The 11,074-nt window shown below is 45.2% G+C and overlaps 1 protein-coding gene across 1 annotated transcript; it reads left to right on the forward strand.

Annotated features, from left to right (window-relative positions):
- Positions 1 to 7,118: 7,118 nt before the first annotated feature.
- Positions 7,119 to 7,584, forward strand: LOC129616431 (late histone H2A.2.2-like). Its single transcript, XM_055532057.1, has 2 exons — positions 7,119 to 7,318; positions 7,365 to 7,584. Exons 1-2 carry the CDS (start codon positions 7,119 to 7,121, stop codon positions 7,582 to 7,584), a joined length of 420 nt encoding a protein of 139 aa, XP_055388032.1.
- The last annotated feature ends 3,490 nt before the right edge of the window (positions 7,585 to 11,074 follow it).

Consider the following 11,074-nt stretch of genomic DNA (forward strand, 5'->3'; position numbering starts at 1 on the left):
GATGCAAACTAGGTCGAGATGCCGAGAGCCAATTTTCGCTATTGTTGACTGCAAGCGAGCGAAGGAATGCAGAAAGTTCACGAGTGTCCACGTATCCCGGTGGTGCTTGAGTTGCTAAAGGTTTTCCCCCATTCATCGAGTGCACTTCTCGAACCCAGATACGGATGCAGTCCTATTGTTGACGGGGCAAGATCAATTGAATGGCATGGATGCTGCCGAGCCCGTCTTCTTCCCATTCATAAATTTCGCTAAGCAGCATTGCCCTTGATAAATTGAATTCTCCATCAGTAACTTTCAGTTGCTTTAGAAAGTCCTGGAGAAATTAAGCTGTGAATCGAATGAGATGGAGCAAATACCTGCAACTGGAAAATTCGACGATTTGGCGGTGAAGACAGTGCAAAAAGGCTATCAATTCGTTCGGCAATCACTTCGTCAGACAACTCCTTCAACTGATAACCTAATCTCGTCGGTTTTTGTTGGAGCGCCAAGGAATTGATGAACGGTCTGAGCCATTTTGGGGCGTAAGTCAGGGTGCCAAATGAATTTTTGTGTATTATGATTCATCTTGTGCAAAAAAATACCCAGAAATACCCACACTCCCCAACTTAGCCGTGTTTTCTGTGGATCACCATTCATGGAAGGTGCTTAGTGAAAAGTAACGATACGGAACAAGCTTGCATTCGTTGCTCAAGAATCTTTAATCCTATTAAATCGGCGAAGGCATTGGATCTATTGCAATAGCTACTTCGCGATTGAAAGCGCGATAAAGGAATGAGAAAAAACTACTAGCGAAACGAACGAATTCAATGAAGAGAAAACAATTCAGCCAATAAAGAGGGAAACTTTCGTGGCGGTGTTTATCCTGTGGCATAATCAACCAGGGAAAACAACCTCGTCGCGATATGTAGCAGCACGCTATCCCTCAATTTTTAGACGGATATCATTACATGAAGATGAAGTTTCAAGAACCACTTCATCCACCCCTGGGCCGCGAGCAGATTCACGATTTAATTTCTTCATGTCTTCTCGAGTCTCGAAACGGCGAAGAATTCCTCGAACGATGCCTGACTCGCAACGAAAAAATCTTCATTGGCATCTCGTAAAGTATGAATCACCTTCTTCAAGCGCAAACGAAATCAAGATATTGATGCTAATAGTGAGTAACAAAATTGTGCGGAATGCCAACGGCAATGATGTCACACCGAGAAGCCTCCTCAACCATAACAAGTATGAGGCTTCATTGAGAACAACAAGGGCAAATCCAACAATGGTAAAGAAAGAAACCATAACAAGGAAAGTTATGTTACGCTTCACTGAAGACAATGGAAATGAAGGGCGAGCAAACCAGGGTTGCGTACCGATTTTCCAAGGGCGAGTGCCCAGGGCTAGAACGATTGCGGCCACAACGGTTTGAATATTTGCTACCATGAAAGCAACAGTATTCTCGAATCCGAAATGGTACGCTTCGTTGTCGGGATCAACAGTGAAGGGAACATAGAAAGATGACCCAAGAAAAGGAAGGATGAAGAAAAGGGCGACAGCTTGGAAGAGGACTTGGACGACAACTTGGCCAACAAGTGACACAATTATGCTCCACGCAAGGAGAGATTGAGGTGGCATTACGCGGTAGAGCGTTTCGCTTGATCGAGCCCAAGACATGAAATATGTAAGCGGCAAAACAACTCCCAGGTCAAGATAGAGAAACTGAGCATCCGCCAAGCTGCATCCAAAATGGCTCAGAAGAGTTACAGCGCAGAGCTGGATACTAAAGAAGAATCACGGAAGGGATGAACAACGCAAACTATAGTACGAAACATACAGGGCGTAGAGGGCAACAAATTGAAAGTTCTGAATACTGTTCGTTAAGGCACCACGCCCCTCCCTCAATACATCAAGGACAACACGGATTGTTTTTTGCTTCGAGCAGTTGAACGGAGCAGCCACTGATGCTTCTCTCGCGCTCAAAGAAATCTAATAACAGAAGACATCACCAACAAATGAACGGATGAAACTCACACCAACGTCGCCTGAAGTGGAACAAAATCGATGAGGTAAGAGCGTCGAATCTCGTGCATCACTCACATGCTTTCAATGCGTTGCAATCATTTGCTCCTGGAACAAAACACACGTTCAGAAACTTAGTTGAAGGATAGCGACCTACCATCTCCGCAAAACCCCTGAAAAAGAGATTCCAGTAAACAGGCAAAACATTGTCATCTTACAACAATTGGAGAATTGGACAACCCTTGCAACTGCTGCACCAGAAGAGCTTTATCATCGGGTGACATCCGGCTGAAAATTTGAAAGTATCGTAGAACGAATTCGAGTGTGTTCATGCTACGCGGTTTCGCGTCCCATTTTTGGTTCGAAATTTTCCCCTTCTCTTTGCGTGAAAGGCAACATGCAGGAAGTCTGCTTTTTTCGGCACAGAAGGCGTCGACATCGAAGCGATCGAGAAGATGGTGCGACCTCGTTCCTCGTTGAGGCATGCGCTGTGACAAGATGCCGAAAAGCTTCCCCTGTTATTGATAGGCCGACTTTCCTGAAGCAATGCAACAAAATGTAACAATTTGGTGTGATCATCACGACTCACGACAGAGGCCGTCCCTGAATCAGGTGGAGCAGCGAATTGGACTCCTTGCTTTCTCCAGCATACAACGCATCTGGCTCCTCTTCTGCTGAAGCGTCAAGAATTGAGAGGCCGAAGGGCTTGATCTTCCACTTCAGCTGGTCGTCAATTAACGTGCCAGAAACAAGCATGTTGCTCTTTGGGGGAAGAATTCCAGCTTGATACCCAATTGCAGCACCAGTCACAGGGCCGTCTCCAGTAGCCATGTAGACGCAGCATCCACCCGCCTGGAGCTCGCTGATTGCTGTCACGGAACACGGACGCAGCATGTTCGTGAACAGAAGAAACCCCAAAAACTCCATTTCCTTCTCGACGTCCTCACGCTTCAGGCGTTGAAGCGCTGATGGGGGAGAAGAAGACTCATCTAAACAGAGATTCTTCTGCGCCATCCCTAAAACGCGAAGACCTTGCTCAGTGTGATCTGAAAGAACCCGATCCCAATCGTAAGGGATCGAGTCATCGAGACACAATTGGGAGATTCTCTCCGGGGATCCTTTTGAGAAAACTTTCAAGTCGCCAGTTTCGCGATTTTGGACGATGACCGTCATCCGCTGTAGATATGGATCAAATTCAAAGACGCGCAAAATCACGAAGGAACGGCCGCGCGCTTCCATCTCCGCACCCTCACGGCTCGCATCTCCACTTTGCTTGCACTGGGCATCACCCTCTTCAGACGTCGCGTCATTGTTCGAAGAGTCACCCGTTTGTTCGACAACTGAGTTGTACATATCAAGATCATCAATAGGATCACGCGTCGTTCCGCAATGATCCTCTTCAAGCTCTTCAATTCTCGCAAGAGACTTTGGAGGAACGAACTCCCATCCAGAGAAGTTGAACATTTGATACTCAAGCGGATCCCCGATTAGCTCGTTCTCAACGAATCCCAAACTGTGGCAAGTTGCAAGCCCCACAACAAAGTCGTCAGAGAGCTGACTTGGCGTCGTTGCTGGAGGTCCTAGGTGAGGGACCGGATCACCATGAGTAGAGGGAGTTCTTGTAGACGCGCTGGAGCTTAAAGGAAGTCCCTTGGGGAAAACGAAATGGGAGCGTTGAGTTCACGGCATCCAAAGAGGATCCGCTGGTTTCCAGAAATGTTGAGGGAACAACTGCCAGCAAATCTTCGTCATCCTCGGTCAATGTTCCTGCGAAGCGCGACAAGATTTTGGGTGAAACCCATGGGGGGAGCGTCACCTGTCTTGTCAAAAACCATCACATTAGTGCGTCCCGCAACGTTGATGCGTGTCGGAGCAAGGCATCGGGTTCCACTGCCTTTTCTCAATCTAGGTTTCAAACAAACGAAACTGAGTGAATTTTTGAACCCATCAGTGACTCACGCGTCTTGAGCGCAAATAATTCCGACAGAAATGATGATAGGTAACGCCGGAGGAACTGCAATAGTGACGGTGTCAATTGCACGCTTGAATACTGTAAATGGGTGCAACTCGTTTTTAATCCCTTGATACAAAGTGAGCCCAAATGTAAAGCAGCTCATTGCCGCAAGAAGACCAACAAACTTCCAAGTCTCTCTCTCGAAGTTCATTCGGCTTGAAGCAACTGGATGAACGAGAGACCGCATCATTCGCCCCTGATGGAAACAATTGACACTCAGATGAAGGGCTTCTCTCTTACTTGTTCAGTGGAGAAACCCGTTTTCACAACCAGGCAGAGAGCAGGACCGCCAAGATGTCCAGCGTCTCGTACTTCGCTGCCGCCATACAAAATGTGCTTATGGTGTCGCTTGAAACTGAAAGGACGATCATGCATGGTTTTGTCATCCGACGCTAAGGGAAGGGGTGTTTTGTAGACAGGCTTCGATTCTCCCGTCATCATGGACTCGTCAATGAGAGCCTAATGGAGAAGCTATCGCTAGCATCGGAGAACCAGCACTCACGCTCCCAACAAGAAGTATTCCGTCGCATGGAAGTTTGATTCCACGCTCCAAGGCGAAAACATCCCCAGGAACAAGTTCAGTAGAGACGACGGTCGAAAGACAAGCATCGGCCTGCTTTGCAGTCAAAAGCTGCAACTAATGAATTGAATTTTCAGGTGACCAGGCGTCGCTTACCTGAATATGCCGAGGTGGCTCAGCGCGAAGAACACGAATAGGGCAAGAAAACTTCGCCATCTCGTGGAGATTGTGGTTATTCTTCCTGATAAAAACTTCCAAAATGAGAGACACAGGTAGGAACCTTACAGAGTTTCACGGGTTGAAATGAAAAGTGAAATGCAACTGAGAAGTAAAACGGCTGACGCGTAATAATAGTAAGTGTCGAAGAACCATAAAGTAAGGGAGCAAACTTGAAACACATAGAAGGGATGGAAACACTCTGTAGCCACCAATTCCAACGAGGACTTCAGAGGAACGTGAACTTCGCACTTTCCAAATAATTGGCGACGGGACTGAAAGAACGAACGTCAAGAGTCTATGGGTTGCGTCTCACTTCAATTTCTTTGATATCCTGGAGACCAGAGCCGTGACGTTCCCAAATTTTTGAAAAGAGCTGCTTTTCAATCGGAAATTCAACACTAACGAAACGAACATCCCAGTGGTTGAAAATGAAGCACTGGCAATGAAACTCGAATGCCAAGACGTCGATTTCGTCACTGTTGTCTGTTTGCACCACTTCAACTGAAGAATCTTCATTTCTATCGCTTGATGTTCCACGATTGAGAGTGAGGCAGAGGTCTTGTAACTTCACACGACGGGCAACAATTTTTATGGGAATCTCTTTTCCATTCATCGTCTGGAGTAGAATAAGGTTGCATTTGTCAATCGGGCAACGAACCCGCCGAGCCTTGATAGCTGCGATATTGAACCATTTTGAAAGCAGAAACGAAACGCCAACAGTTAAGAAACCAAAAGACCAATAGAGAACATCACGCCAAGCTGATGAGCAGTACCCTGTCGCTTGCACAGGAATGTGAGGGCGAAGAGTTGATGGGAACTCCGAATTGAGCTCAGCGCCTTTACTGGAATACCCTTCGCTTGTACGAGTGCTAATACTAGCACTACTCAGCTTTCTTTTGGATGGGGTTTTCGATATACTTTTGTTCACTGAGTGCGACGAATATATTTCGCGAACTGTTGAATCCTCGACTGGGACAGTTTCAGGGAAAACCCCCATCGCCAAGTTGGATTAAGTTGACGACCACAACAAAAACAAGAGGCCAGAAAGGGCTGATGAGGGAAACAGAAGACGAGGAAAAAGGGAGAGAAGAAGAAATGAAGATCTGAGGATTAGAGAAAATCTACATCATTATGGCGAAGGACGGAATACCTTGAGAAACGAAAACTGTAGCGACCGGCGAAGAGGGACGATTAATATACAGAGGGATAAAGAAATTTTGAAGAAAAGGGTGAACTGATGATTACGTAACGAGATCAGTGAAGAAAGAAAACAGATTCCAATATACAGGAGTGATGAGTTATAGAGGGATAATGTCCCGATTGCTCAGGCAAATGATGATAGTGAGTGGATGAGTAACTGGCGCACACGGAAATTGGGGATGAACTTCAAGCCAGGAAAAACAACACACAGTGAATGATGAGAAAATCAATCAGTCACTATCATCAACTCGTTTGAGGATGTCAGCAACTCATTGCAACAGAGGTATGAATATTGATGCAAATAGCTCAGCACCAAAAAGAATGAGTTGTTTAACAAAACGCTGGATGTTAGGGTGGAATGAATTGGACAACGAATGCGATCTTATGGGGAACTTCAACAAGAGACATTGTCGCAGCAACCAATGTGACTGAGAAGATCGTGATGACCGAAGAATATGTGGTACAGTGGTTCACGTATGCGGAACAGGTTTGGTGCCCCTGATCACCTCGACGTTAAGCTCCTCCGTTTTGCGTCTGATTGTCCTTGATTGTGTCCTTTGCTCTGGTCGATTCAATTTTTTACAAATGTTCCATTTGTGTCTGGCCTGAGCTGTCGCTCGAACGTTCTAAAACTCACAAATCACATCATTGCATTCTCAACAATGGTTACTGAACTCGTTTCATCCATTTTAGGCGTCACGATTGCGATCGTGCTTATTTTTGCTCTTGGTAAGGAAACAATTGCAAAGTAGGTTGTGTGCAATCTCCTGTGCTTGTCGTAGCAACACTGTTCAGATTTTGATATGCACAAGGTGCACTTGAGAAGCTGGCCTTATGACGGCTGCTTTTCCGTTAAAGTTTAAATTTTCTTAGAAGTCGTGATGCAAGCTATTGAATTGTGTAATTTTTGTTCAATTTGGAACAAACTGATGTATTATTCGCAGCACCCTTTCTGTTTGCTAAGTTGCCTGACCTCTGGGAGACATATACATGTCGGGTGGTGTCCCAAAGGGCGACAAGAGACACATGTCTTTTGTTTGTGTCAGTCGCGCTGATCTGCTGTACCTCCCACACACAAGGCAAGGCTCGATCATTGCACCACAGTTTGTCTACTAAATTACTTCGTTCAACTTTTTACTTCCTCGTTATTCAAATATCAAGATGTCCGGCAAAGGCAAAGGAGGCAAGAGCAAAGCTGGCAAGAAGACCGGTGGCAAAGCCATTTCAAAATCAAAAAGGGCCAATATTACTTTCCCCGTTGGCAGAATTGCAAGATTATTGAAAAAGGGACGTTATGCAAATCGTGTGGGTGGTGCGGCTCCCGTTTATTTTGCGGCTATTTTGGAGTACCCTCGCGTAAGGTTTTGTTTCGTTGCATTGAATGCATTTTTTTTTAATTTCTTTTAGTGCCGAATTGCTTGAGTTGGCAGGCAACGCTGCTCGCGATCACAAGAAGACGAGAATCCTTCCACGTCACATTCAGCTCGCTGTCAGGAACGATGATGAATTAAACCAGCTCTTCACTGGAATCACAATCGCATCTGGTGGTGTTTTGCCATCCATCCAACCCGTTCTACTGCCCAAGTCTAGAAGCAAGAAGGGTGCAGCCGAATCTCAAGAATATTAGCTGGTTGGTTAACCCTTGATAGGAAACGTAATATTTTCATCGAAATTCGTTTTCGTTTTGTTTTGGTTGTAAGAAAATAACTTTCAACAAACGGCTTCACTAGAAGCCATCACTTGTTTGATTTTTTAATTGAAGAAATGTTGACTAGTATGATAGGAGATCTTCTGGTTACAGAAAAATCGTCACGCAAGTTTTACACAAAAACTTTCTAAGATCTATTTTAAATGTCTTCTCTGGACCAACTGTCGAAAACCAACACGGCGTCTTACTGAAAATCAATCAATAAGGAAACTTGTGAAGAGTGAACTTCTTACAGGGGTCAAATGTGACATCTAAATTACGAAGAAATACGTTCCCTAGTATCCAATCTAGCCTTGCTTTGTCTGTTTCGAGAAAGTGAGGCTAATGCATATGTTGTTTTGCACCTCCATCTGGATAGGCAGCACCAAACATTGGGCCCAACCACCACACCACCACGGCAATCAGGACGAGCACCTTCCACATCCATCACCCCAAATAATTGTTGTGGAGAAACTGGAATGTCCAAAGATGCTCCTGATTTTCTAATGAAAACTCATGAAAAATAGTCAGCCCGACTCACCGTTCTCGCCAACAAACTGAAATACTAAAGACCTGAGATTGTTCCATGCGGTGCACCCTTGCCTGAAAATCAACCTTCTCAATACTAAGCAACTGTTTCACGGAGACTCGCTTGAACCCCGCCAAGGATCGGAGCATTTCAACATCCTTTTTCCCGCCTGATCACCTTGTCGGGCATCGATCTATGCATGTTACCCACCCATGATATCAAGCGTTCCGGTGTCAATAACAGCCTATCTTATAAGAGTAACACACGTGATCCTTTGTTTCGATCAACTCACATTACAAGTTCCTCCGTCACGATCAAGACACATTCCCAGTGAAATTCCATCAATAGCAACATCCTTCATCGGAATTCTCTGCGAACTATTTTTGCCTTAATTCAAATGTCGCATAGCGCACCCAATAAGAGTTCGCCGTGACTGGAATCCATCGCAACTCCCTTGTGAAAGCCACATTCCCCATCATTGCTGAAGCTTTGTGTTTACTTGTCAGCATCCCCGTCACTCTTGAATGTGAATGAGATGGTTCCATGATGGTCCGTCGTCGGCTTTTGGAGTCTTGATTTGATACGAGATCATCAGCCTTTCTTCCGAGAGTGCCGGTAATCGATTTGTTGTGAACTTTTGAAAGCGGCTTCTTCGGGGTTGACTTCCAGCTGCTTCAATTGAATCAATCTGAAAATTCTACGGCTGGCAGGAGCCATGAATATGCAATTGCCTACTAATGAGTCTGAAGATGAGAACCCTAGGCCGTCGAGACTCAAACCAACGATGCCGTCTGTTTGATCGCATGGCTCTGTATTTTTTCAGAGGATCACGCTCACCAAACGGCATGCGCAAAAACGGTTCTGGGGTTTGGTCAGTGACCAATCCTATTGCTTGGTTTTTCAAACTGCACTTTGCCGTAAAGAAGGGGATCCTTATCGCATTTGTCGTACCACAAATTATCCAGACACAATGAGTCCTTCACTTCTCTAAATGATAGCGAGCCAGACCCAAACTCAATCTCAATCTCCTTTTTCTGTAAAGTCGGAACCAAATCAGACTGCAGAAATGTGTTGAGCATACGTCAATAGGAGTTTGACAGGACGATGAGAGCGTTGGATCAAACCGTTTACTGAAAAGTTCAAAGCTAATTTGATTCTGTGGGTGTAGCTCACTGGGCCAGACAGCTTGGCTTCCCACAATATGTGCTGGTCAGCCACGTGTAACCGGACCCAGTGTCAAACAAAACAGTAAAGGTTTGATTTGGGCTTCCCGCTTTATAGAAAAACGAACGTAGTGGAAGGCTTTTCATGAACTCCCTCACCCCCGTATTTCACCCACATACTGAGAGCCCGGTGAATAACGAAGTGGAATTGTTGCGCATGATGCGAAATTACTGATGACCGGAGCCACGAAAGAAAAGAAGAAAACTGCACATCTCATTTTCTACCCGTTAAATAATCATGTGCCCATTTATTTTATGTGAATATTCTCCTTTTTCGCAAAAAAGTGCTATTGTTTGCAGAAGGAGATCTTTCAAATCTATGTCTCTGCCGCAAACAAGAAGGTCCAAGGAACCATTTCAAATCTTGTTTAACCTATTCTGAAGTTCCCCATTTTCTCTTCGAAACGATGCAATTCAAGGTTTTTTTGCTGGTGCTCGCAATTGCAACACCAATGTGCTTTGCCCAAAAGCACGAGGAGCGCGATCGAACTTTGTCGTGCCCACAAGACTTTCACCTGGAGGGGAAGAAATGCAGTAAGGTTTTAACCGAACCGCCGCTTGCTCGGTGACCTGATATGCCCGATCTGAGGGGAAGGATTCTCACTGCACGAAGTATTTTAAGATGATTCTGGAATGCCCCGCTGGCTTTATCCGTGAAAAGGCCATGAATTAGCTTGTCTGAAACCAATTCATATTCAGGGTACCTGCTTTCGTACTCAACAAGCCAAGACTCTCGTTTCGTGCCCAGAAGGCTTCAAACTGCAAGAAAAAAATCTTCAGTGCAGTCGCCGCACCCCTTTGCCGAGCAAGTTCTATTGTCCACATGGATCGGTTCAGCGCAAGGAAGCTTGCGTTACCAAAGTCCCCGTAATGCCAGAACTCATCTGTCCTACTGGATTCACGTTCACCAAAGAGAAACGTTGTAAATCTGTGGAAACTTTCGACTGCACACCAAAAGGCAAGGAGCACAGCAAGAAGCTTCGCTCCCTGGTTGAGAAGCACCATGCGAAGGTTGTTGTTGTTGGAAAGAAAGACGCTCCTCCAACTGATAGAATTTACGAAGTTCAAAAAACTTGCAAGCGTGAGCATATTGAAACCGCAAAGAAATTTGTCCCAAGGGCGCGGAGAAGCAAGGAAAAGAGTGCTATGCCGAGAAAGAGGTGCCCTTCGCGGAAAAAGATGGCGGTGTTCGTGAAGAGGCTAAAGTGTTTTGCCCTGAAGGCTATTTCCCTTCGTCAACAGTTGGAAAATTCCATTGTATAGCAAAGGAAGAAACTGCAATTAACGCCTTTTGTCCGGAAGGCCCTGAAACCGAAAATGATAGATGTGTCAAGACAGCGCCGTTCATTATCCAGTGCCGTTCAGGATTTCACTTGGAGGATAATGTTTGCTTGAAGACTGTTGTGGCTGAGCCAATTGTCGAGTTCAGCGTTGCTTTCAAATGCGTTGGCAAAGAGTGTGATCAGAAAATTCTCAATCACAAACACCACTAACCTGTTTTTTCTGTTTCTTCTTTTTTATTTCCCACATGTAATTGAAACTATTTAGAAGACTCTTCCACGAATTTTGGCACATTACAAATTTTGGCACATTACAAATTTTGGCACATTTAGCAATGTTTGTGCATGCTGGAAAATTTCATCTACAAGACATCCCCAACCACGAAGAAGTCCCAAAC

This window comes from Condylostylus longicornis, unplaced genomic scaffold (assembly GCF_029603195.1).
Source record: "Condylostylus longicornis isolate FDR11 unplaced genomic scaffold, ASM2960319v2 ptg000204l, whole genome shotgun sequence".
In the NCBI taxonomy this organism is placed as follows: Eukaryota; Metazoa; Arthropoda; class Insecta; order Diptera; family Dolichopodidae; genus Condylostylus; species Condylostylus longicornis.